Here is a 27909-nt window from a genome sequence, read left to right as displayed (position 1 = left end):
GCTGCTCCCGGCACCTCCGCCTGAGGCGGTTGTGAGGGACCGACGGCGGCCCCTCCGCCAGGTTGAAAGCACTGAGCCGCTATCGCTGACCTTGGGCGCAAACCTTGCGCTGCTTCAGCCTGAGCCTTGGGTGATATTCTGTTTTGATTCCTTTATCCTTTTAAGGTGATGACTTTTTTTTTTTTCCCTCTCTAATTCGTTGAATATTCGAGGTTTGACTTCTCAATTCCCCCCTCAGTAAGGCTCCTTGGGAGACCTTAGGTTCTCTATTTTCAGGGTATCACATCAATCTTCACAGAAGGTTCACAGGACCTTCTCCTTTTGTTGCCTGTTTGTTCGGTGTCAGAAGCGCGGTGAGGTCTGAGGTAGGTCCCGCGTACCCGAACAGAGCAGCGCTTCAGTTGTCGCTTGTGACTAAGTGTCACTTGCTGTGAGTAAGAGTTCCAGAAAATATTGGGTATCCTCAGTGGCATGCGTGGAAAATGAGTATATTGTTTTGCCTTTTTTTTTTTTTTTAAAAAAAACAACAACCTACAATTGCTTAAGTAAACACTTATTGGTAATTTCCCTGTTTTAGTGTTGAATTAAGAGCAGTTATTTCGATTCTACCTTTTCAACACAGTTGGGATTAACGCTAGGCTTTTGCTCAAAGAATCTAAAGCTTTTGCTGGCCTTGCTATCCTTTTAACTAATATTGTTCCTTTAAACAACTTTTTTTGTCTAGCTGGTGTGTCATGTCTTGAAAAAGATAAGATCTTTATTGCATGAGCCCAGCTTGTCTCCTGTTTTTGTTCAGTCTTTCATGGTTCATATCGGAATCGGTACAAAACTGTGTTGTTGCTTATGTTCAGATAAATGATGACATTTAAAAACTGCTTGCAGTCTTTGTAGAAAATTGATGCCGCTGAATCATGTGGAACATAAAACTGTTCAGGACTCAGACCGATGGTGCTTCTGGCATTTCTTAGAGCCTGGAGAAAGTTGTGCTAGCCCTGGCACTGACTCAATCTCATTGTATCCCATGCTGGGTTTGCCATCTCCTGGGAGGAGATGGTATAAAGTACTCCTTGGGCCTCTTCCCCTCTGTGGGAAGGTTACACTAGCATGTATTTTTCATATTTCTAGACCCTGTCAGCTTTTTTTTTTTTTTTCCTCCCTACTCTTGCTTTTTTCTTCCTCATTTTAGTCTTTACTACCTTTTGCCTGTCTCTTGTTGGTTTAATTGCCAAGTTAGTTACTCAGAGGTCTTAATTCAAGGCAACACAAGTAATTGCTCTTTATTCTTTATGTATATGTCTTCATATGGACTTGTTAGTAATGAGGTTTGAAATCTTGCATAGTAACTAATTTGGTGGTATTTTATTTCACTTTGTATACTTTCACCCCTTTCTGTCTTGAACTCTGATCTGTTTGATATGGTAATAATAGGACAAATTAAAAAAGGACTTAATTCTGTTCTCATCTGACGAGAGATTTCTGTTAGTTTTGGAGAGAACAAGATCAATCTGAACCTCAGTTCCTTTATTAAACAAAAGGAAAAATGCTAGTGTCTGATTTTTCCAGCAACACTTGACTGAACACTTTCTCAAAGAATAACTTGAAGTTCCATTACAATGCATGTTACTTAAGACTTGTCTCTGTATAGAAATATTCTAGTCCTATTTAGGTAGTATTTAGTCCTATTTAGATAGTTATTTAACTACTGGTGTAATCTAGCTACTTAAGCTAAGTGTGAGAACCTGTTCACAAAATACACAAAGATGCAGGATGTCTTTGAGATTATTATTTATTTAATTTAATGCACAGTGCTGGTGATGGAGCAAACGTGGCAGGCACGCTTTTTGTGTGTGTGCACTGCCCTTTATCATGAGAACCATGGTTGTGGACCTTCTGTTAACTCATAAGCAAGCTGTAGGCTTTATCCAAAATACAACTGATTTTTGTTTCTTTTTAACTTTATAGGTACTGGAGCTGATAATGACCTTTATATAAACCAAGCCATAGTATTTATTGAAGATGCAATACAGGTAAATTGAACTTGTTTGTTAGCTATTCTGTTTCCCATGCTGGATATTTGTCACACATTCTGCTAGCTTTTAAATTTTTTTATGTTCAGGCAACCTCCACATAACATCATCTTGATTTACAAAGCAAAATCAGAATTCCAAATTCCTGTGGTATGCAAGTTTTCAGTGAACTTTTGCCTAGGGGAAACAAGTTTTTCCACGCAATGAAATAGATAGTGTTATCTTTGGGTGTTTGGACTGGGTGACCTTTAAAGGTCCCTTCCAACCCTAACTATTCTATGGTTCTCTTCAAGATTGTCAAAAGAGATGCTGGTTTGTGGGATGGTTTTTGGTTTGTGGTGGGTTTGGTGTTGGGGTTTTTTGTGTGGTTTGGGTTTTTTTTGTGTGGTTTTTTTGTTTGTTTTTGAGTGACTGGCCTTACTGCTAAAAGAAACTAAGCAAACCCTGTAATTTGACTCTAAATATGACTACTTGCATAGCTTAAGATCTGGTAGGGTTTAAGGCTAGCTTCAAGCGAGAAGCTGGATTTTTTTTTTTTTTTTTTAGCTTCAGCTGAACTTGATGCCTTTGAAAGTCTTCACTTTCTTTGTCTCTCCTCCACTGCCCGGTACTGCATATTCCCACATCCTGTTACCTCCCACTTATTAGTCGCAGGCAGTGGGAATGCTGGAGGGCAGTTCTTGAGCTCTCTTGCTGCATTCAGCATTTGGTTGGGGAATTTCTGGGGATCAGATATATTTAAGGTGCACACACCTTTCTGGAAGCAGATGCCTCTCATCAGAGGCAGAGGAACAGCAGCTTGGGAGCAGCTGCTCCGGAGAGGCTGAGCAGAGTCAGCAAAAACAGGCCGGTTCTAAAGGATCATGGGTAATTCCTTGAACTTTTAGCATCTTTTGTTTGAAGACACAGATTGAGGTCTTTATTTATAGAGGTCTTATTTATAGAGGTCTTATTGAGGTCTTTTATTTATATTCAGAATTAAATTGTTTTAATCTTACGTCTTTTTGGAAGAAAAAGACACAAGAATATCCATGATTGGAATGAATGCTAGAAAAGTAAACTAAATGAGTGGACCGTTTTGGTGAGTAGATAGAATAGGCACTGAATTATTACAGATGCTGTTATTTTTTTATGATGATAATGTTTGCTTCAGATTACTGCCACACAGTTTGGTTATCTAAATGACTGTGTGGTCTTTAGATGAGGAAAATTTCAGTAAAATCTTTCCCACTGCACACATGTAGGCTACCGGTATGGTCATTGGTGACTGACACTTTAATAATTAATAACTTGTAAAAAAATTTCTTTATCTTATTGTGAAATCTGAATTGTCTCAAGACTTGAGCTGCTTTGATTAGAATTTGGTTTATTTTTGTGGCTTGATCTTTGACTTTGAGACAGACTGAATGTAGTGTTTGAATTTTCCTTTTTACTTTCTGCCTTCAGTATCGATCTATAAATCACCGTGTGGACTCCAGATCCCTGTGGCTTTATCGATGGTACTATTCAAGAACTTCCCAGTGGTAAGAACTTGGTGTTCTTTTTACTTTTCTGTTTAGGAGTAAGTCTTTGTAAAAATATTACTCATCTTTGGTTTGTGTTAAATAATTAGGTAATTGTACTTTTTTTCCTTATAAGAACTTACTATAGGAAGCAAGTGGATTGATTACAGGTGAACATGATAGAAGTGGAAAGCAAGAAGATACATGATAATGTAATAATGTAGATGGCTCTTTGGAACAGCCATAGGACAGTTGCATGAACGGACTATTAGCATGATTTACAGCACTGTTTACAGAGTTTTCCAAGTGTCTGTTTCTAAACATGTTAAATAGTAGCAAGCTTGTTTGTAATCTTAGTTTCAAAAGAACACTACGTAGGGTTATTTGGTGGTCAGCAGTTATGTTATTGTAATGCAAGCAGCAGCATGCTAATTGAGTGCTGCTTGTGGTCTGACCATTTGTCTTAAATCCGATATAAAGCTTGGTTTACTGCTTAGAAAATTTCTTTAAGTATTTTGTGATTCTTCTGACTCATTTTGCGGGTTTGGTGTTTTTTGGTGGTGTTTTTTTTGCTTCATATTTTTTGTGGGGTTGTTTGTTGTTGGTTTTTATTGGTTGCTTTTGTTGTTTGGGTTTTTTTAATTTCATCTCTATCCAAACAGGGTCTTGAGCTTAACCATTACTATAATCCTGGCTTTGGCTTTTATTGAAAAGCCTTCTTCGCTTACTATCACGTCAGATGTACGATACCGCCCTCCTGCGTGGGATCCTCCATGTGGCCTAACAGAAAGCATTGAGCTGCTTTGCTTTCTTGTGTTCATGGTTGATGTATCCGTGAAGGTGAGTATCATGTTCATCTGGTATTGCATGAAATAGTAGGCATGTTGGGCAGATCAGTAGGTATAGTTAGTGTTGCTTTCCTCCATTTTATATTTTGGGAGGTGTCTTAGAACTGTAATTCAAATCTTGGATTTGCATGATGAGATCGTTTTGCTATACTAAAACCTTACTTCAAGGAGACATTGAAGAGTGCATATTTTCTCGGTTAAAATTTATTGCCTGTTTTTTTAATAACCGAAGAAATATGAACTCCTGTTTGTGTGGAGTAAGTGAAATAGATTTCAATAATACAATAATTTTAGTGTAGCTGCTGGTATTCAGCTATAAAAATAGGGGTGAATAATAATGAAATATATGCCATTTCATTTAAACAAAATAAAAATAGAAACTGAACTTTTCTTTGGATAGTTTCTGGAAAATCTCTTTTTATGCTTATTAAATGGACATTTTTATTGCATTCAAAGGATTCCTCTCGCATGACCTGTGTGCATCTCTCACTTTTACTGACCTTTATTTAGTTCTTGTAGAAAAATTCTCTGATCAGGGTGTTTTTTGTTTGGATGTCAGGGAGCTCTTTGTGAGCACTGATGTAAAATTACCAATATTTGGAAAATAATTATTAGGGTATTGGAATTTATTATTAAAATAAGTTGTTTTTTGTTTTTTTCTTTTTTTCCTCCCCAGAGTTACTTAGTTGGATGGGAAGAATTTTGGAAAAATAAATGGCTAATGGCTTATATACTGACATTAGCTGTTTCCCTTACTGATTGGATTGTATCGCTGAGTTTTTTCTGCACAGAGGTAAGAACTGCTTTCTGCAGAAGCAATCGGTAACTTAGTTGTGGAGAGTGGCAGAGGAGCAGAACCTGCAAAGGGATAGTCAGCAGGATTTATGTGGTATATTGGAGAATTAAGGGAGGAGGGTGAGATAATTCATGTTTGGTCTTCGGTAGCTGGATAATACACTGAAACAAGGAACATGTGTGGTATAATGTAGCTTCTCAAGGGATTCTGTCTGATTCTTAATATAAGATACAGGGTCATTGGTAAAATTAAATAAAGCTTTATTGCTATAGTCTGTCAACAGGCAACCAATAAAGAGAAAACTCTGGTTGCATAGCACCAATTTTGGCATAAAGTTGGAGAATTATGTTCTTAACTTGATTCAACGGCAGAGTCTATGTAATGATGTTTAAGTAAAAGGTAACTGTATAGTTTAACAACACTTTCTAAGATGAACCTGTGCTGTTCTCAAAACAATTGTGTCTTGAGAGGAGTGTCAGTTTTGTGAAATGGCTCTAAAAGTATTCTCTTTGTGTACTAAAGCAATCTCCCAATTGGTTTTCTTTGCCATGCCATAAAACTGCATGAAATTAGTTTTTGTTCACTTACAGTCATCATTAAGAAAATACAAATAGGGTAAAAATGCTGGGAAGTGAATGTGGCAGAAATCTTGAATTTTGCTTCTTGTGTCAAAACCGTTATCTTTTTGCCTTCAGATAGGTTTGAAACCTATTTCAGATTATTGTCTGTATTAGGATTAGGTTGGAAGCAGTTACTGCTGTTAGTAACCCACTGTTTATAGTTGTTCAGGCTTCAGTGGTCATAGTTGACCACTGGTCACTGCTGACCGGGATGTGGTGTAGTATCAAAGAGGTGATCTTAGAGTGTTGAAAGAAGTGTCACTTAAGCTTATAAGCATCTAACTATAAGAAAGGTGTGTACGTCTTTTCATGTTCAAGCCAAATAAATATAATGCGGTTGAAAGAAGGATTGTGCTTACAACATGGGGAATGTGTCTTGGAAAGAAGTGATTGTAGAATCTTTGGGAGTGATAGCGGACAAGTAGTTTGAACAGGAAACTCCCATACAAAGCAGTGGCAGGAGGAGGAATTTAAATGCTGGGATGTATGAGCAAGGAAATAGTGAGGAAGTGTATTTTTTTGAGGTGGTGTTTCTTTTCTTGTCTTTTTTTTTTTTTTTCTGTTATGTGTGGCCCTGGGAAGACTGGTCCTAAAATGCAGGATGCTGAAATATGTTTAAGTAGCTGATAAGTCACAGAAATAACTTGAAGGCTGGCAGGTGTCTTGAATGCAAGAATTACACAGCTGAAATGCTTTAGCATGTGTTAAGGAAAATTAAGGCAATCACCTGTTTGAGTCCTGTTAGAGGCAGAAATTGCTGGGTAATAAGCAGGCCCTTTATTTTTAAAAAGAAAAAAAAAAAGGCTGAAAATTGAAATCAAGCACTTGATTTCAGAATGTATATCTGTTTTTATTGAAAGTAGCTTGCTACTAATTCTCTTCTTCAAATGGACCTTGGCAGGAAATATGCAAATGCCATGTATTGACCTGCTTATGTCTACTGAGCAGTAAAGTTAGATTGTTTATAATTGGTGGCGTGATGAGGCTGTTAAAATGTCAATGTGCATTTTTAAAGCAATCTCTCATTCTTTTAATGAGGCACTCATAATCATAAAGTCTTTGCATGTTTTGTGACTTCGGTGGGACAGATTTAGCTTCTGAGTGCAGCCTTTTTATGTTACTGTTGACTTTGAGTGTATCAATGTTTTTTGATAAGCTTGTATAAAAAGTATTTGTGCCACTAAACTTATGGGAACTCAGTATCTGATCTGTTGTTTTTTGCAGGATGTGAGAATAAGAAGAATTTTTCGTCCTTTCTTTCTGCTTCAGAATTCTTCTATGATGAAGAAAACATTAAAAAGTATCAACAGCACATTGCCTGAAATGGCAAGGTAGTTTATAGCACAGAAAACATCCTTTCACAGTGAGCATGTAGTTACCCTCGGTATTCTGGTGTGTGACATCTCAGTAGCTTCCTTCTTGACAGTCTAGCTAAGTGGTTGGTGAGATCAGATAGTAGTGTATGGAGGTTGTCTTAACTTTTTTTATTCCTTTTGTCTGTAAAATTTCTCTAAAATGCATGTGAAGTGACTCTAGCTTTTTTATGCTAGTTGAACTTTTTTTTTTTTAATTTTGTATATGTTGTATATGGCCCTTTTGTAAGGGAAGAAATGAGGCATCATTTCGGCGGAGGTCTATGCCATGTTTCTCCAAGGTAGCCTCTGAGAGGTAGGGGTAGACGCACACGTACTTGTCGTCCAGTCATGAGTGCCGCACAAGAACATACCCCTTTCTTTACATCTTCAGAGTGCTTTACTTTAGCTTTTTCATTTCTAAATGGTTTTAGCAATGTATGTGTTAAATTTTACTCTCTTTAGAAATGTTCAACTGGAAACCCCACTGGTCAGATTGTAACCAGACAGTATGACACTTTTTGAAAGAGATCCCTTCCTGTGACATGGGTTGTGTATGTGCACCTCTTACAGAACCCACTGTCCTTGCCTGTTACTTGTTAACTAACAAGTCCCAGGAGAATCAAAGGTGTATGCAAGCCAAGATGCTGTATTTTGGTCAGAGGGTATAAAGATGATCCTAACTTCAGAAAAACAAGTGTTAGAATCTTGTTGACCTTCACAACTGTCTAAACTCATGCTGAGGAGTCGTGAACAAGTGAATTATTCTGAATCAAGACTTAGATCATATTCTGTTAACTCCATATAGCTTCTTAAAAATACTCCTTGTTTTCTTTATATGGCATCATTTTGCATTTTTAGCAGAAGATATTAAGAATAAGATAAAGTTGGAATTAATGCATGTGATTTGTTTTCTTTCCAACAGTGTTGTTCTCCTACTAGCTGTTCATCTATCTCTCTTTACCATGTTTGCCATGCTGCTGTTTGCTCGAACAAAGGTAACCAATTACATTTATGCTTTGGTAGATAGTGGTGTGGTTTTTTTCTTTACGCACATAGCTGCTGCATGTCTAGTTTTATAATCAAACTGGTGAAACTTGTTTCCCCTGAAAGGGTTATGTTACCTTGTCCAACTCACTGGGATGAGTTTAAAGTCAGTTTAGAGAGATTTAATGTGTGCATAGTATCCATGTATAGTGCTGTTTCTGTACGTGTGCGTTAGAAGGCCCCTCAAAATAGCATTAGAATCTTTTCATTCCTTCAGTGAAGAATTTTTTCCAGACTGTGCTTTGCTTCTTAACTGATAGCACTCCTTTCTATTCCACAACTGAAATCTTTCACTCTTGTTATAAGCTGTGGCATATTATTTTATTAGTCTAGCTCCGCTGCTCAGAGCGTAGTTAGATAGTTCCATACTAAAATGTGGTCGACATCTTTATTTGTTTATCGTCCTGCATGTTACTGGCATTGATGCCATTATCACAGGTGTGAAATTGAAAGTCTGTTTATACAGTTCTCCAATTTGATCCTTTGAGTTATTTCTCTGCTTTTGTTGAAACCTATACTGTTCTGTGTTCTAAGCTCTTAATCTTGTCACTTTTTTGTTTATATTATCACTCATTTCTTTTCTCTTTTCCTTATCTAGCTTTTTGCTAAGTTTAGTTTCTTCTGTGTTTTCTTATCTTCCAATACTGGTATCCCTGGCCATGCCTTGGTAGGTTTTTGCCTGCGTTATTCCGATGTTTTGATTTCTGATCTCTTTGTTTTTTTTCTTCTTGTTTTTTCTCTTCCTGCTTCCGAAAAGCAAATTTAAAGTTTTGGGGTTAAAGTCACTTTTGTGTTCCAGTGCTCCAGGGTATGTTCCCTCTCTCCTCGAAGCTTCCTGTATTTTAACGTAGCATACTCAGATATTTTTTTTTTGTACTTGCTTTTTAAGGCCTTCCATAAATGGTGTTCCTGTGAGCACAAAGATATGTTGTGTACCTCTCCCAGTAATTTTAGTCCTCTCCTTAACCTCGGTTTTGCACCTTTGTTCCTATTGCAATTTGCATTTGAGCCTGCTTCTAGTCTTCCTCATGATTGGCAAATTCCTCGAATCCCCATGTTATAGAATTTCTGAAATTAGAAGCAGAGCTTTATTTTCCCCCTTTGTTTAGTTGCATACTAGGTCTTTGTATTTTCTGTATATGTCACATCTAATTTCAGTTCTGAGCTTTCCCAGTGGATGGGAATATAACTTATATACCTGAACCAATCAGTTTTGTATACATTTAGGTAAAAAATAACAAATTAGAGAGCAGTCTTTCCTTTTTGATTTGTTAGTCTAATACCCATGCAAATTAATTGTATCTAACAAGGCAAAATGTTGAAAGCAAGTTCTAAAAGTACATTTAGTAATGAAATTTATGCCTCAGGATTTTTTTTGCATTGTCTTGTGTATGTCCTCCAGAGGTACATTTTTCTAGTCTTTGCAGCAGATTCAAGGGCTGTTAGTTCCGTGCTGCATGATTCATGTTTGTATTGTTTGCTCTCTGCATCTTTTTTAGCTGTCTCTGCGTGAATGTGGAGGAAAAAATAACTAAGTGTGGATGATCCAAGACCAACCTCACAGTGTGTTTTTGATGAAAATTCTGGTACCATCAGAGCTTTAGCAGATGGTCTGATGTTTGCACTGGGCCACAGCATGATTTTGATTATCTTAGTCACCAAAGTATTTGCCAATATTTTGTGGGTGCTGTAGCACTGATCTCTTTCCCTGCCCCCCAGCCCCGATGTTTGAGGCCTATGTAATATTTTCATTGATGTTGTACAAAGCATTCTGAATCTTCATTCTTTTCAAAACAGAACAGTTGCCTGCTTTCCACCTGCCCAACAGCTCCTGTCGTGTCCACTAATGCTGGTTATAGCATATTGCTTTATATTGTGTGCTGTTATTTGTGTAAATATTTATTTTCTCTAAAATAAGATGAGGACTACCCTTGCACTTGTACTTTAAGTACATCTTCACGTATCTAACTGAAAAGAGACCTATAACTTGGCTGACTGTGTTCTGTATAGATCTTACATACTCGGGGGTTCTGTTTAATTACAGTAAGGGGGTAACTAGAGAAAGGGGAAAACCTTTGTTCTGAGTAGCGGCAGTAACTTTTGTGCAAATAACTAATTTGGAGGATGTGGATTTCTATTCGGAAGTCAAAGGGGAAGTGAGAGACAAAGTCAGTGAGTATGCTGGTAGAGATGTAGGTGTTAGAGAGGAGCTCGTAATCTATAGGCAAGGATCTTTTTTAACATGGTAGTTATTGAGGGTGCTCTTCATTACTGAGCAGTCTGTTTAGTTTCTCTTCTTCAGTATAGACAAGATCTATTTTGATCTTGTCCTCACATGATATTATACTTTTGGATGAGTCCTGGAGTGTAGCCCTCGAGTATACAATTCAGGGTGATTAGGTTTCCATCTACACTGAGGTACGGCATGCAGTAGCTGGAATAACAAAGCAAGCTGCTTCTACTCTACGATAATTTTTATAATGCAAGTTGAGACTGAAGATGGTATTAGTCTGTGTGTGTTTGGGGGTTTTTTTTTTGAATAATGTTTAGCGAATCCTTTTATCTCTAGTACGTTAATGTCTCTTGCAGGCTAAGAGGTGATGCTTTTTATCAGTCAAGAGTGGCTTCAGGTTCCTGTACTGTCAGTTTGTGACGTTATTGTTCTTCCTGGGCCTGAGGTGCTAGCTAGACAAATTCTATATCAAGCTTCCTGTGTCTGTCTCAGCTTGCTGTTCTTCCTTATGTTTTTTAATGGCTGTTAATAAGTGAAGTGATTGCACTGTATTCCTACACATTTTCCTAATTTTTATGCTTGTCTCGTTTTTTTCCACGGGATAGATTTGATTGTGTGTGTAAGAAATTGATTATTGACTGCTGTTTCTTTTAATTTTTTCCCCCCTGCCTTCGCAAGACAACCTCAGTGATTCTTTAGTGTTTGTCTAACAATGAACATCTCTCTGACTAGGATGGCCAGCAGGATAAGGAGTGGGTGGGGTATTTCCGGAATTTGCCAGATTCACTGACATCACTGCTGGTCCTGCTAACTACTGCAAATAATCCTGATGGTGAGCAGTCTTTCAGAAATAACTCTTGTCTCTCTCTTCAAAGAATAGTAGGCTAATATTATCTTCAGTCTACTATAACCATTCTTTCAGCTGATAGTTCTTCGTACAGCCGGCGGAAGGTTATGTAAAGATTTTTCATGCCTTTAGTGATATGATTCTTCTTGCCTTTGCTTTGGTGTAATTATATATGCGACTGTAAAGTTGAGCTATGTACGAGCTTTTACCACTTGCCAAAAACTGATAGTGTCCAGTTTTCATCATAAGCATTAAATTGTTATTTTCTTTTTTAAATAATCTGATACAGTGATGATTCCTGCATATTCAAAGAATCGAGCGTATTCAATCTTCTTCATACTCTTCACTGTATTAGGTAAGTTACCTCTTGTGTTCAGTAATTTAAAGGCACTTTAACTTTGACAATTGTCCATACCAGCTGCAGAATGTTTTACTTTTCTAGGAAAGCTTATCCATAAATTTCGCCTTTTCTGTGTTTCTTCAAATTACTGTATAGTGTCTTAAAAGATAATTTTAATGGAAGGTACTTAAGGTTTGGGGTTAGTATTTTTTTTTCTGTAATGTACCATAGGGGAATGGGTGCCTTACAGTATATTCAAACATCAAAAACTTTTTGGAAATCAAACACAAGAAAGCTAATCTTTTTTTTTTACATCTGATTTACTCTACATGTTGTAACTTCTTTGAGAACCAGATATGTATTTCAGCAATTCTTACTGCTTGTTTTTTCCCAATAGGCAACTTGTTTCTGATGAACTTGCTTACAGCAATAATATACAACCAGTTTCGAGGATACCTTCTGGTGAGTAAAGCATTCCTAATCTCTGTATTCTGCCATAACCTTACAACTGTGAAGCCTTGAGTATTAAAAGTTTCATCTGTGTATTAAAGCAGTGTGCCCACCCTGGTTGTAGATACAGTTTTAAGATATTAAAGGTTCTTTTATGTATTTACTTTTCTCCTTGTATGCTTTTGTAGTTGATCCTCTTCCATGACAAAATTGCCTGCTTGTGCACTTCCATGTATGCTGTGGATCTGCAACTTTGACTATTATAGGGGGTAAAAAAATAAATGAAAGTATTATAAAACTGAACAAGGACAAGCCAACAAGTAGCTTAAACCTGGTGTCTGTGAAGAAAACCTGCTGTGCTATTTAAATAGCTACTGTTGCAAATCCTAGCACTTAATTTCTCTGAGTAACACAATATTAGAAGCCTTCAATAAAAAAAGAATCGCTGAGTGAAACATCTTCATGTTTGGTGTTTCTGGTATTTTGTATTTCACTCTTACCGTGGTGGGGTTGTGTGGTGTTAGAATGATTAGGGCAGTCTGCTGCCTTTAACAGATGAACTTAAGCCTTGTGATTATCTCGAATAAAAGGAACCTGTGCTTACTCTCTGTGCAATGTCAGTCATCTGTGTGATACTTCAATGTGCGTCTGGAAGATGCCTGATCATATGTAACTTTCCATTTTGTGGAATGTGAATCTGATGTGTAGTGTAAGGACCTTCTTTGACTCAGCTGTCTACATTAGACAAATAAAAGCTGACAAAGTGATTGTACTTTTGCATGTTGTTCAAGGAGTGTGCAATCTGTGGCGACGATTAAACTCATCACTAGAAGTTCTTTTTCCTTTATTAACAAGCTGTGTGATGTGCTTTGTTGCATTATGTACACCAGTTGTTTAGTCTCCAACTGGGAGTGCAATCTGGATTCCTTTAGCAGGAAATAGTGTAAGTGCGTTTGTTTACGGTATGAGAGAGTGCAGTTGAAAAATCTGGGAGGAACTGTAATGCTCTTGTAGAGCTCCAGAGAGAAGATAAAGTTTGTTAGATAGTAAGCTTTGGGCAATACTACACAGAAGGAATAGCCCTCACTCTCTTGTGGGAGGGGGATGTTTAAACCTAGCATGTGCAAAGAGCGATATTTGTAATCCTTTCCTCCTGCTCTCTTCTTTTCTTTCTCAATTTTCCTCTTTCCCGTGTGAGAGCATGCCATAATCTGACTCCCAATAAAGTAGCTCAGTTTGAAAGTTATTACTATGGGAAAGAAAAAAACCAAACCCAAAACAGAAGCATGAAAAATTGTGGCTCTGGCTTTCTTCTTTTTGGCAAGAAGCTGGAGTTGGACAAGCTGTCTAACTCTTCTCTTAGCGTAGTAGTATGAATTTCTGTGAATACTCAAGCTTTGCTGTCGCTGTTGTTTGCAGAACAGGCATGTGCCTTCGCAATCCAGAATTAAAAAAAAAAAAACAAAACCCCAAAAAAACCCCAAAAAACCAAACCATGACCTGGATGTTTACTTGAAATCTAGAGACTCATTTGCTTCCTTCTTGTACACGGACTTCTTGAAGGGAGCGAGGCCTGGGGAGGTCTCCTATTCTGATCTGTAATCACAAATCTGGGGGGTGTGCCAGAGGATCAGTATATTATCTAACCATAGGACATAGTACTGCATGAAGAGCTGGGTAGCCCTGATATTCTCACAGTCCTTCTGGTGGGAACAGGCTTCGCTGATTTCAGCCTATGACTCTTCATGGTATTAGTTTTAAACTGCAGAGTGTCTGACCAGTGGGGCTGGTGGACAAGTAGATATCGTGGCTAGTGATAGGGGCTTTGGCAGTGGGAGACAGAAAATAGTATCTTGCCTTCCTGAGAAATTATTTTAGTTGAACAGATATGGCCATTTGAGGCTTGCAGTAGGTTTTGTCTAAGGGCTGGGCAAATAATTTACGGGTCATACTTGTATCATCTGGTTGATTTCCTTTAAACAAGTGTAAATAAATTGTCTCCTCCATGGTGTTTTTACTGTCCAGAAATCAGTTCAGTCTTCCCTCTTCAGGAGAAGATTGGGAATCCGAGCTGCCTTTGAAGTGCTTTCTTCCCTGAAAGAGACCCCTACTAATGCAGAACAGTAAGTGAAGAATGTTGAAACAGTAGATTATCTAGGAGAAAAGAGCAAATTTTTGGTCATCTTGTCTTGTTTAGTATATTTACTTCTTGATAAATGGCAGTTTGTTGTGCATCTCTCTCACTTTATTTTTTTCTTTAACTGGATGTTTATAACACACTGTTTGGGACTCTTATGGGGTCTCTTTCCTTTTTATTTCTATGTATAATTTTGTCTGCTTTTTTTTTTAAAAAAAAAAAGGAATCTTTTTTAAAGATAGGCATTACACTTGCCCTTTTTTGGTCTTCCAGTTTCTCCATTATCCTGTTTAAGTCAGGAATGCATTTGGAATAGCTATTTTTTGCTGTCAGGACACTTACCTGTTTCAGGGCGCATGCTATTTTCTTTTAAATAGGTCGTATGTCAGCGTTGGGGCCTTACAACAGGTGCTGCAGAAAGTTGAAATGGATGCTCGCTGCAAGCAAGCGATCACAAGAGTAAGAACTGGATTTTCTTAGTCTTTATGGTGGTGACTGTCAAACCCTCTGATGGGACAGCTGTGGAAATGGAGGTTTCCTTAATCACACCATCAATCTAGGAGTAGTAGCTTTCAGCTTAGCTTTCTTAATGCTCTTTCCTTTAATTGTGAACGGGGGCCCAGCTTTGCTTATGTTTTGGTCATCAGAACAAAACCAGTCTCTATGCAGTGATTTCGCCTTAAGATTGCTACTTCTTTGGTTGGTGTGACAAGAAATGCATTCACCTGTAGAGAGGTGTAGAGTAAGGAAAACTCTTGTTTTGCAGAGCTAATTTTTTCATTTGCTTTACTCTATCTCTGGACGTAGAGCGTTTCTCACCGTGGTCTAGAGCTGCTGTCTGTGGCAACTTTCATCTACCATTTGAAAATGTGGGTTTTTTAATGGAATTTTAGCTGTGCTAAATAATAATACCCTCTAGGTATTAATACTTGTACCAGGCTACAGGGAGAGTCGTTTTCCTTAACTAAAGACTTGATTAATGTTGCAGTTCATGCCGTGATTTTCAGAGACTAGAGAAATTGGCTCTAATAGGACTTGCAGAGATTATTAGTGCTACAAAAAAACCTACATAAAAGTAATGCTGCTTTTTGAAAAGAACACTGCAGCAGGATTTTGAAGTCCATATTGTAAGATCCTCTGCCAAAGGGAAGTGACAACTCAGAGCTGATGGTTATAGCATCAGCAGTTGGCTGGCTGCAATGTAGGGGTTAGAAGTGGAATGAAGAGGTGTAGTGTATTGCTTACAGTTGTTGCTGTCTGGGATAGGGAATGTGTAAATGCAGTAGCCTGAAAATAAACACCCTGCTTTGTAATTATGCTGACCTGCCCATTGCATTGTTAGTTAGGTATATAAATCCAAGTTTTAGCTTTTCTTCTTGTTGCTGGTGGGTTTTTTCCATTTCTTTTGTTGCTGTGTGTGCTACAGTTGAAGTTAATGTTTAGCATGCTATGGAAGTGTCTTCATCATGTCACAACTTTTGAAATAATTCCATCCTTTCAGGTAGTAACTTCTGCAGAACAGTGATAACTGACATAGTATCTTCATTCCTTGGAATAAAGGAATGGCAATATTAGATGAGACTAAGAATTCAAGTATGTCAAAAGACCGTGCTCCTTCTTAAGCAGCATGTGATCCCAGAGAGGGAAAATAGAAAAGGCGAGACAAATCCCACAGTAATGTGGCAGTTCTGTGTTAAAGCAAAGCAATACTGGCACTCACTCTAATACCTTGGTGTAGGTTGTATTTTATCCCTATTCCTAGACTTTTAAAGTAGTCTGAGGGTGTTGGCAGTCTCTGAAGATGCACTTATTGCAGGTGTTGATCTGAATTTTTCTCTTGCATGTGAAGTCACTAAAAATGTGCTCCTGTGACCAGCTGTCAGCTGCCCAGTTTCAGAAGCTCTTTGAAGAACTAGACAAAGATGCCATTAAGCAAGTATGTATCTTACAGTCATTTATAAAATGTCATAAGTTGGGTGTGGTCTTGCACAAAAATAAGCCATGGTAGTCTGCTATAAAGAGTATAAACAAGACTTCAACTTGTTGAATGCAGGGCGTGATCAAGTGTCATTGATTTTATTTATTTTTTTTTTTTTTTAACTTTAGTTCTTTGTGGCTTGCTCGTACAGTCACAAATGGCATCACGTTGGGGGCTTTTGCAGCATTAATTTGGTATTGCCAGGTAGTGTTAAATATACAAAAGGCATGCTTGGTTGTTCTGTCAGCATTTTTAAGTGACTTGGCCAGACAAAATAGATGAGGGCTCTGCGGGTGTATTTTGTTTAATAGGAAGAATCATTAAAAGGAAACGAGGAATAGGAATTAGAGAAAGGTTGGATTATCTCTTTTCTTTGACATTATCTTGTATTGTGCCATAATCGCCAACCTATTTGTTAATCGGAAATGATCTCTTGCTGCTAATAGCTAGACCTTGAAAGCACATTCCAACTAAAATGTCAAAAATAGCATGTGGCCTTGAAAAGTTTTGCTTTGAAAAGGTCTATATCTTAAATTTGAGGCTGGGTGTTTTTTCCCTGTGTCATTATTAAAATGTTTACACTTTGTGTCTCAGCAAATCCTTTGTGTTCTTTTCAGCATCCTCCCAGTCCAGAGTACCAATCCCATTTTATGCAGAAAATGCAGTTTGCCTTTGGCCATCCCTACTTTGGGTACTTGGGGAATGTCGTAGCCCTTGCAAACATTGTTTCTATCTGTGTAAGTAAAAAGTCTTTCTTGGTTTGGTGTCTTTTGTGTGTGTTTCCCGCCCCCAGCTACAAACTTCACTTATGGTTTTGGTTTTTAATTTCTGTTCTGATAACCACTTTTTGCAGCAGATGTTTGTTCGGCATGCTTCAGTCATACAAAGTCTTAGAGAAAACCTGCAGTTAAAAATTACTTTTTGGGAATGCTTGAAAAGGACTGTGCAAAGCATAAAATACTGTCTTGTTCTTGTGCTTAAAAATCTGTCTTGTTCAGCAGTAAAGCAGTGGATTCCTAAAATATTTTCTGTTGTTTAAGGTGGTTTTGGTGATGGATGCAGATAAGCAGCCTTCTGAACGAGATGACTTTTTCCTGGGGGTAAGATGCAACAGTATTCCTACAGTTATTGCTGTTCTCCGAGATGTCAATAATTCTAATTTATTATTTTTTGGGGGGGTAAAGGCTATCAACTGCTTCTTCATCCTCTGCTATCTGCTGGAAATGTTGCTGAAAATCTTAGCAATGGGCTGGAGAAGATACTTATCATACCCAAGCAATAGATTTGATGGACTTCTGACTGTAATTTTGCTGGTGAGCTTTTTGTTAACTTCTGTATTCCTGGATTTCTTGACTAGGATGATTGGGAACTGCAAGAGCTAGTGGAATTGATTTTTATTCAACACTCATGCTGAGTTAAACAGCATGAGCCAGCGTTATCGTTTTCAGTGGCTTGAACGTTTTCACCACACGTGGTACTCTTAGTGTCTACTTTCTGGAGGCAGGCTTTTTTAAATTCATGGAAGAGGCGTGCTTTCTTGTAAGAAGCCTTTTTATAATGTTATTTGGAGACTTTCAACTCCTGGAGTCCTTACATAAGGAATTCTGTAATGTAGTTAAAAATCATTTTGTTCGAATAAAGAAAAGAGTGGCAGAAGGTTGTCATTATTTGATAAAAGCTTGAAACCCATACAGCAGATGAGGCCAAATTCATGGTTAATGTAATTAATTGTATATCCTTATGTGTATCACCGTTGGATTATGTATGTACATTGGATTAATTTGGGGAATACCGAGTCAAATATGACAATTTCAGAGCTTTGCAGTGTGTCAAATTAGGGCTTAAAGCTCTTGAAAATGTTTCCTGTTAAGAAACTTACGTAACTTTTGAAACTCAAAATTGCAAAGTAAGGTTTTGACCTTTTTTTTTTTTTTAAAATTTGCTAACTAAAGGTGTTGGAGATTGCAACTTTTGCTGTGTACGGATTTCCTCATCCTGGTTGGTACGTAATCTCTGAACTGTTGCACTTTGCTCAGTATCTGGGGTGGGTCAGGGGAACGTTCATACCTGTTAATACATGCATATGTCATTACAGTATGATTGTCAGCCCAGTCCATAATTTACCAAACCTAGTAGAATTTCTAACCTTATTAGCCCCTAGAGGCCATGCAATATGGATAAGTGAAAGAAAATTACTGACTTCTTTTTTATAAATTCTAGTTTTGTTTAGCTATTTTGAGAAAAATGCATTTTCATTACTTGTAATCTGGTGTAAAAATAAGTCTTGGCAGACCTAAAGGTGCAGGAAGGAATTTGGTACAACATACACAAGCAGCTACTAACCTAGCATCATATTGTCCATAAGCCCAATTACATGAATTCTTAAACAGCTGGTGAAGCCCCCTCACCCCTGTACATAGACTGAAGTCTGAGTTTTGTTTTGTGCTTTAAAAATTAATAGAAATATTCCCATGGATTTAAACTACTAATCTATACTGGAATAGCAAGCAGTTGTATTTTGATTTCCTTAAGCTCAAGCAGTTCTTGGATAACTATCTTGATCTGTTTTCATTATGAAAAGCATAAAAATCATTGTTTCGTCTCTTAAAATTTGAAAACTGCCACCACAACAAAATAGGAAAGCAAAGGACTTCTGGAGGATTTCCTGAATCTTACTTTCGGGGGGGATTTATAACGCATTCTAATACTCCGTTTATATAAGCTCATTCTTAAGACATTGGCTCTCCCTAATTTTTCAGGATATCAAGAAGTTATCTTAATTTACAGTAGTATTTTTAAAGAGACCTGGTAGATTTTGCTGCTAGAAATGAGTTTGTTTTTGAACACTTCTTGCACTCCTGTCACTCAAAAGCGAGGGTTGCCATAAGGATATTAATTGCTAACAAACTAATGGCATTAACTATTGATCTAACTTATGATTGATTTTATTTGGGTTTGATTTTTTGTCCTTTGATTCTTGAATGTAGATTATACAGTAATCTTTGCAGTACGGTAGTATCTTGAAGCACCAGTAATACTTGTTAGGTTTTTATTGTGTCAGGCACTGCAAACAGATTATAACCCAGATGAGTCATTCTGAGTCCTCATGCTGCTTATGGAGTGTGCTGTTGGTAAATGCTTGGTCTGTAGATGTAACACCTGCAGGAAAGGGTGAAGGTGTGACTGTTATTCTAGAATATGCATTCTATGCAGTGTTGTCTTATTTTATTGTTAGAGTTGAATATATTGGTGATGCAAATCGTGATTTAGCATCTGTGTTACCAAGGAGTTTTTTCATTAACATCTGTTGTCCCCCACCACCTGCCTACCTTTCCAGCAAAGCAGCATCCAGCATGACAGTGTAAAAGTCAGCTAAAACTCAGGCTGACATTTGAAGTGTATGCGTATTGTCTGTAGAATACGGGTGTAAGATGTTTGTGGTGTGTTGTTTTTCCCCAAATTTTTTAATATGCCCTGGATGTTAACCAAAAGTTGTGGGGAGTTCACAGTTACCTGCAGCCCAGTAGATTTAACTGTGTCTTTCTTTCATGGGCTGTTTCTCTGATTTGTTGTTTTTTACCATCTTTCCTAGGAGACCTGAGTTCATGGGCTTGTTATCCCTGTGGGATATGGTGCGATTGGGGAACATGTTAATTGTGTTCAGGTTCCTGCGGATTATTCCTAATATGAAGGTGTGTGTTTATCCCTCTACACTTCTGATTTCTTTTTTTTGATCAAACAATAAATTTTGTTAAAGCCTTTTAGAATAACTTTTAGTAGACTGCAATTCTTTTGTTCCTGAGTGGTATTATAACTCAGCTCTAACTGTCTAGACTATGACACGGCACCTCACAAACTCTCTTTTTAGCTGTTTTTTTCTGTTGAGATGGCAGGGAAGTTCTGTTGATGTTGCTGCAGTTAATGCTGGTATTCTGAAGTGGGCAAACGCATCCAGAAACACTTCTGCAAACTGCATAATGCTTCAATCTTAATTAATAAGTGGATATGATATTACTGGAGAACTTTGTACTTGGGAGGTGATAGGCTGGCTTTCACTAGATACTGCCAGACATGTTTGGTCATGCAAAAGGTTTTTTGGGATGAATCCCTCTTTCCACTTTCCCGGTATGGGTATTTCCACCAGAATATGTTTACTTGAGTCTGAAATCACTTTGTTATATTCCTGCATTTAGTCGTGCTTGAAAGCTAAGCCCAAATTAATGCCAAGTGCCCGACTTGTATCTTAGTTCAATAAGCCATAAATGTCTGATGTAATCAGAGGTGATAATGTCAGTTGACAATGTAAACTAGAAATTATGTGGATCAAATATGAAGCAGTCACTCTGGAGCTGTCGCGCGCTTGTGACTTTTTTCTTGTTCTAGTCTTACTACGCCTATAGCCCTTTAAGTCACAGTGCCTGTGTATATTTAAAACTTTTCATAACGTGTGTGTATGAGAGACTACAGCATTTTTCATTCATTTTAATATCTCATGGAAATATCACTGTATAAAAGATGACCTGGATTTACATATATTTCACTTTCCTGATTGGTATTTCTTTGTCCTTTTAGTAAAAATAATTTGATACAGATTAGAAGTGTGGTGAATGTCATGCATATAAAATTCTGCTTTATTTTAGTTCATGGCTTTGGTTGTTACTACCTTGCTGGATCTGGTGAAAAACTTGAGAGCCTTTGCAGGAATCCTTGTGGTAAGTCATGATACAAGACTAATTTCTTTTCTTACAGTTAGCAGTATAATAAGAGTCTGTCTTCAACAACGTAAACCACGTTCTTTGACAATCACCATTAACAGTAACACTTCACCTCAATCAGCCAGTTCTTCTCTGGGACATTTCTTGCAAAGCTGCAGCAAACTACTGTTTTGTTACAGGCTGCGCACAGTCACAGTGCCTCATTAATCAGTTTCCTTCAGGAGTGTCTTTAAAGGATTATTTAAAACTTCCTCAGAGTGCTTGTCTGAGGCTGGATACTCTAGTTTCAAATAAAAATTCATCTGATGCTAAAAGTAGCCTAATTTTCCTTATTCTGGCTTGCTTATGTTAAAGTAAACAGCAAATCCACTTTTTTTTCAGTTGAGCAGGTCTTGAGATGGCATGTTTGGACGTGATTTTTGAAAGCCTCTGCCATCCTGTTTTAGGTGTGTCTGTGTAAAGCATATGCTCTGTAAACATGTGATTAAAGGATGGATCACAATGTGTGATGTCCATTATATAAACCCTGCGTTTCCCAACTCTGGAGTTTCTGGCTTTGCAATGATGTCTTCCTGGTACGGCAAATGAGTGCCTGGGTGGCTTTTTGCGGTGGTGTTCATGGTGGGTTTTTTTGGTGTGTGTGTTTTTTCTTTTTTTTCAATACCTTAATTTGAGGTAATGCTTAGAGACCGAGGATTTGGCCTGTATTAGGTATTGTCTAAAAAAAATTGTTCTAGTCTATATACTTAGCATGCAGTTTACCCAGAAGCTCTGTTTTTGTCATTACTAATCTCTGCTTTTATCTGTAGGGGAGGGGCCTTAAGTTGTAGTCTGGAAAGGTTTATGCTGCAATTTGAAATAAAGATACTGGTTTGGGCAAAGCTGAGATAGTAACAACTTTGTGCTGTACAAGTCACACTTACTACTGGAAGCCGCTCTTGAAACTGAGAAATACCTTGGGAGTGCATGAACTGGGAAGTGAGACTTTGCAGGTGAAAGTACGTCTCAGGAACCTAAATGGCAATCTTGAATAGGTTAGGAACAGCTTCAGTATAACGAGAAACTTAGCATAACTCAATTGGTTACTCAATGTAATTAGCAAAACTGCATTGAGCCTTTAAGCAGCTTATTTTGCCAGTTTGTGGTTAAGTACATAAATCATGCTAAAGGAGCACGCGTTTGCTTGTCACCGTGTCAGTGGCTGGCAGGGTTGTGTCATGGATATGTGGGGGAGGCAGTGACTGACATTGCTGCTGCCGGATCTGACAGAACCTGCACATCAGAGCCCTGGGGGAGAGCAATTAAGGGTGAGCTCTTTTGGGCTTTACGCTAGGACCCCAAAGCAGTGTTGGTACTGGCATGGCTGCACCTGGGCTGTAGCATTCTGCTGGAAGCTCTTTTTGTTGCTGAAAGACACAGTTAAGATGGCAGGAGCCTGTAGTAATATGCTTGATTTTATTTTGGGGAATTGTGTATTAGTATTTCAATGTGGTGTCCTTATCCATATATCTAAGATGTAATGCTCATGAAGTGGTTTAAGTGTCTGCTGCTGGTTGTCCTTAATGCCAGATGTATGAATTGTAATCTTGCGCCAGTTGTGAGGCAAGTTTGCTATGGTGTTTGCCACTTCCATTTATTTAATTTGCTTTTACTTGAGGCTACAAGGAAGCTGTCACTGAGCTTCTACTGTAGTGAAGACTAATTCCCGTTACCAGCTGATGCAAAACATATTTCCTAATATTAGCCTGGAACAGATGCTGATAATGTAACTGATTAGCTAATTTCTTAGGCAGTGTGTGTTTTAAATATATCTTTTTCAAAAAATAAAATTAACTTTATTATTGCCAAGCCAGATACCCCATCTTCTGGCAGGCTGTGGAATGTCAGCTTCAACTCATTCCAGTAGTGTTCAAAGTGCTGTGGTTCATAGGTCAGAGCAGTCTCTCTTCTGCTCCTCCCAGACTTCCCTCTTGGGTCTTTTTTTGTAGCAAAATACAGAAATATGACTAATGACGTTTGCATTTGAAGACTCAGCTTGTTTCAAGCCATCCTAGGACTGAGAGGAGTGAAGTTGTAGGTTATTTCTAGAACAATCTTTATAGGATTAAAACCTGCAAAATCACGTAGGCAACTGCTGCAGACTGTGAAAGGTATCTCTTTAAAAAGAGGCTTGCATTTCTAACAAGTAAGAAAGAAGTTCCAAAATCCTTTTTGTTATTGAAACCTTTCTTTTTAGACTAATATAACATTTTTAAAGAAGTTGCTGATGTAATATAAAATACTGACTTAGTTTTGTCATTCAGTTAAGTTTAGTAAAAGCTTATTTTTACTGAATCTAGCAGAAAGCTCTCCACGTATTTAGATTACTTTTTGTAAATAAAGGTACTATTGTATCATTTTGTTTGTTACTCTTCTGCAATGTTAATAGTTAAATATGAGCATTCTGAGACACAGAAAAGTAAAATAGATCATAAAGTAAAATGATTTAATGCATTTTAACAGTGGAAAGTTAAAGAAAACATTAAAAACTAAGAGCAAACAGTTAAGTAATGCAGACATGGAGAAGTATGTTCAATTGAATAGCTTCAGGCATTGTTCTTGACCCAGTTTCTTAAACTGTAGTACTAATATGAATTCTATGTTAATTGCCTTTAGTGACAGAAATATTCAAAACTAATACTTGCTTATATTCCTTCCAGGTGGTTTTCTATGCATTTGCTATTACTGGCATAATGCTATTTGAAGGTGCCGTTGTTCCCATGGGAAATATCAGGTAACGTGCTAAACATCATTACTCAGAAAACTGTTTTTCAAGAGCATCTGAAACTCAGTACCTTTTGTGTTGTTTGCTTGGGGGTTTTTTCCTCTTATTCTTGGAGCCACCTTTTTAATGTTAAACCACACAGACTTTTTTTCATCTGTTACTCCTGCTTCTTGCTGTATGGAAACTGCAGGAACGCTTATCTGTAGCTTGCAATTTTACCCTGCTGTAGCTTAAGTACTTTTTTTAACAACTTCTTGTTTTCTGCCCATATAAGACAACTTCCTACAAGGCACTCGAAGAATCTTGTTTTTAAGGTATAGTACGTAGAAAGCTATGCTCACATCAGCCTGTAATTCTCTTATAGTGCCATCAATACAACATATGATAATGGCACTCTGCAGTGTGGGACCTATGAACAGCTGGAATATTGGCCGAACAACTTCGATGATTTTGCCGTGAGTCTGATTACTGATGGAATCTGTCCCTCTTTCCCTTTCTGCTTGTCTCTTCCCTTGTTTTCTGAGGATTAACACTCATCTACTGTTTTACTCATGTTATTTAGGCAGCACTGGTGACCCTCTGGGATGTGATGGTGGTAAACAACTGGCAAGTCTTCTTGGAAGCGTTTTCAAGATATTCAAGTCCGTAAGTAGCAGTAATAATATTGAAAAAATCCAATATAAATCTGGCTTATAAGGTAACTGAACAAGAATTATATGCACAGCGCTATCATCTTCTGGAGGGGGTGCCACTTACCTTTCTTTTAGGTCAATTCAGTTATATAGGAAATAAGACTTCATGGGTGTTCTTTAACTTGTGTAGCTTGATGGTTGGTCTAGCGCTTGGTGGATGCCATGAAATCCATGGTCACATTTAGAAGGGATTGGAAACTGGCTTGGTAGTCATCTTGTTCCAAAACCGAGTGAATTATTTCAGTGGATTATAAATAGGCTTGCAACATGTATTGGGTGGGTGGCTTTTGCTATAGAGCCAGTCTCAAAGACGTGAGATATTAGTGAATTGCTGTAATTAATTCTGGGCTGCTTCTGTATCTTCCCTGTGGGCAAAAAAAAAAATATTGTAGACTTAAAACCTTAGGCTTATCTTTTATTTGTATTTATTAACTTTGTTTGAATGAACTGGATAGCCTCTGGTTTGAGCTGTTCCAGTGATCCTTGGCTGGATAACCCAGCATGTAGTTAAGTTGTAGAATGCAACTACAGGCTGTTGTGTGTGATAAAAGTTTAACATGGTCTGGTCAAGACTGAACAAGTTGTGAAAGAGAAATCCATTGGGATCTGCAATAAATGAAAGCTACCTGTAGCTCAAGAAATCTCTGAACTGCAAATGGTTGGAGATTTGAAGAGCACTTAGTGGGTAGCATCGTACATATTTTGCCATATTTTTGTGTTCTTTCCTGTGCTTCTGCTTTTGACCACTCTCAGAGGATACTACCCTAGAGGGATATTTTGCTGTAATCCAGTGCAACTTCTACTAGGCTGCTTTTCTGTCCCTTCAGAGTTTAATTAGGTACGTGAAGTAGGGGAGCAAGTCTATTTGGCTAACTTAATGAAAGGCTAAGTGTGTTTTATTTTTATTCTAGACCACCCTTCACATTAAGGAAGTAGTATTATCTTTCAAGGAAAAATGTGATTTCATTGCTGTTTGGTCACTTTAAGGCTGAGGTTATTTAATGCCTACTTTATTTATTGTCTGTTAATCTGATCTGCAGGTGGGCAAAGATCTATTTTGTAGCATGGTGGTTGATCTCCTCTGTCATCTGGGTTAATCTCTTTGTGGCTTTACTTCTAGAGGTAAGGAAGTGTGTGTTTTTTCGTGTTAGATCCTGAAGACAGGTTCTGATTTGTGTGGGAAATTAAAAGAACATATATACATTTGTCATTATAGCTCACTCTCTGTAGAGATTAAAAATATTTTAAGTATTATAAAATTGCTTGTGTCTTGTACACTAGCATTTAACTTTAGCATTAGTTATTCAGGCTGCAGACCTTTTGAATTTTGACTTGTCAGCAAATGAAGTTAGCACTCTAAAATTTACATTTTTGATTTAGTTGTCCTGTGTTTCTTCCTACCCTTTCTTTCTACCCCAATTTGAATTATCACCCATATTCAGTTTCACACTAGAAGACTGAAACTGATTGCTTATTTTGAAGAGGTTATCCTTAGGATTTTTTTAAAGCAGCTGTGGAAGTGTAGGTAGCTACGCAATGTTGTGAAGAACATGTAGTTCCACTGGTTTCTCATGTATCTGTACTTCTCTGCAAATCCGAATACCTTTTGAGTTTTTGATGGTGAAGGGAATGTTCATCATAGCCATCTACCCCAGGTTCATCATTGTAGGCTTCGAAGTAATGGAAGAAACAGAGTACCTGTAGAGGGCACTTCACCCCATCTTAAAACCTATGAAAACTTGTTTTGGAGAGGCTCTTGTTGACTGCATCGAGAACTAAAATTTACTCCTTTAGGCAGAATAGCGAACTTGTAGACGAACTTAGGTGTGAGTCTCATGCTAAGTCTCAGTCTTGCCAATGAACGTTTTAGAAAAGAATTTCTGTTCTAGCTGGAGGTTAACCCTATGAAGTCTTGCAAATGCTTACCTCTGCAAGACTGTGGCCAAAACTTGCTGTAAGAGCCAAGATGTAGCATTTTGTAACAGGAGAGCAGGATGTCACTATTTTTCTCCCTTTTTTTGCCTGAGCTGTCTTGTCTACTCCCTAGGTATTGATTTGTTAGAGTAATTCAAAATGGATAAGGCAACATGACAAAACCAGAAGCTGAGTTTAAGTTATGATGCCTCGACTAAGATTATGTTTATATCTAGTTGAGTTTTTAAAGAGAAAAGAATTCAAAGCAGGTGAACTCTTGTGGGTAGTTCACACAGTTATCTTGAGGAGGCAGTCCTTGCTAGGAGTAGAAGGCAGCAGAGCTGCCTTCTGTTCTGCTGTTCTTTGTGTGAGATGAGAAAGCTTACCCCCAAACATCTTGAGGTGATATAATCTCTTTTTTGGTGTCAGTAGAAGCAGCCTTTAATTTTTTTTCCTGTTTCTTTTACGTTCCAGAACTTTATTCACAAGTGGGACCGTCGCTGTCATCGAGAGCCTCTTTCAGATATTGAATACCAGAGGACAGTCGAATTAATGTTCAGGTGAGTTGAACTAGTCTTGATAATCTGTCTAGGTTTTTGTGTTCATCTGTTTTAAAGAAAGTGTGCTGGCTGCAAGAGGACAAAAGGCTTGTCTCATTTCCTCCCTCTGAAGCAAACTGTTTCATCTGTTAACTTGGACTAATTCAGTAAATGCTTTAGTTAAGCCTGCTTTAAGCTGAGTTGGTAGCCTAACCTTTCATTGCTTTCTGCCCATAGCATGATAGAGGAAGAGGTTTTGGGGGCCAGGAGGGGGGGGACACAACTGTGCTGAGAGGGAGAAGAAAAAGGAAGATGAGGAAAGTGATGCATATTCTTGGCTTATTATGAAATTGTGGGTGGTGAGTTGATACTTGATGATCATGCACAAGTGGAACTTCTGGTGCACATTGGATATTCAATAGTAGCATTGGGAACATGTTCTCATTTGGGAGCTTTTTCAGGAAAACAAATCTACTGACCTTCAGTTGTGTTGTACTGTGCGCAGGAAATTGCTTCCCTGCTTCTTATGGGAAAACAGCTGCTGGTTTCCATGACACATCTGTAAAGGATGGATCACTTGCAAGTAGATGGATCTTTAGGGAGCATCAACGTATTGTAACTTTAATTCCTTGTTTCATTCTTGAAACAAGCCCACATTACATCTCGGTACGTGCATTGCAGAAACAAATGCTGATAAGTTCCCTTTGCTGCTCCTAACAACTCATGCTTTTTCTTTGTAGAGATGTTTTGGAAGAACCTACAGAGGAAGAGTTGATGGAAAAACTGCACCAGCACCCACACCTGCAGTTATGTAGGTGACTGGTGGGAAGGACTGATTTACTTAGACCTCTGTTTTCTTGAGGTTGTCAGCTGGAAGAAACTGAATGGATTTTCTGTGAGGTGCTGTTAGGAGAGAGGCTTGTAGGGCAATATGTGAGGTTTTGCTTGGCAATTCTCTGCAGAAAGAGGTGTTTTATTTTTGGTTCTTATCTTTTTTTGAAAAAGATTTGAATCCTGCTAATTTGACTTGGTTTTAAGTTGCAATTTTAGAAGAATATTGCAGCTGTTATTTTTATAAACTGTTGGTATCAGAATGTTTTATTTTCTT

At 37.8% G+C, this 27909-nt stretch overlaps 1 protein-coding gene across 1 annotated transcript in view; it reads left to right on the top strand.

The window, feature by feature from the left end:
- The window catches only part of TPCN2 (two pore segment channel 2), a 28216-nt gene extending 596 nt beyond the window's left edge, over positions 1-27620 (top strand). Inside the window, exons 2-25 of the mRNA XM_009886300.1 lie at positions 1963-2027; positions 3474-3550; positions 4192-4369; positions 5054-5170; positions 7018-7124; positions 8071-8143; positions 11158-11257; positions 11562-11627; positions 12010-12074; positions 14088-14185; positions 14577-14658; positions 16049-16135; positions 16795-16914; positions 17218-17277; positions 17362-17490; positions 18130-18179; positions 19770-19869; positions 20818-20889; positions 23592-23665; positions 24021-24111; positions 24219-24301; positions 25389-25470; positions 26737-26822; positions 27542-27620. Coding sequence (XP_009884602.1) covers positions 1963-2027; positions 3474-3550; positions 4192-4369; positions 5054-5170; positions 7018-7124; positions 8071-8143; positions 11158-11257; positions 11562-11627; positions 12010-12074; positions 14088-14185; positions 14577-14658; positions 16049-16135; positions 16795-16914; positions 17218-17277; positions 17362-17490; positions 18130-18179; positions 19770-19869; positions 20818-20889; positions 23592-23665; positions 24021-24111; positions 24219-24301; positions 25389-25470; positions 26737-26822; positions 27542-27620 — 2141 coding nt within the window. The remainder of the gene's footprint in view (positions 1-1962; positions 2028-3473; positions 3551-4191; positions 4370-5053; positions 5171-7017; positions 7125-8070; positions 8144-11157; positions 11258-11561; positions 11628-12009; positions 12075-14087; positions 14186-14576; positions 14659-16048; positions 16136-16794; positions 16915-17217; positions 17278-17361; positions 17491-18129; positions 18180-19769; positions 19870-20817; positions 20890-23591; positions 23666-24020; positions 24112-24218; positions 24302-25388; positions 25471-26736; positions 26823-27541) is intronic.
- The last annotated feature ends 289 nt before the right edge of the window (positions 27621-27909 follow it).

This window comes from Charadrius vociferus, unplaced genomic scaffold, assembly GCF_000708025.1.
Source record: "Charadrius vociferus isolate BGI_N301 unplaced genomic scaffold, ASM70802v2 scaffold115, whole genome shotgun sequence".
NCBI lineage: Eukaryota > Metazoa > Chordata > Aves > Charadriiformes > Charadriidae > Charadrius > Charadrius vociferus.
Note: the sequence above shows the minus strand (reverse complement) of the source record. Positions and strands in the feature narration are given on the sequence as shown.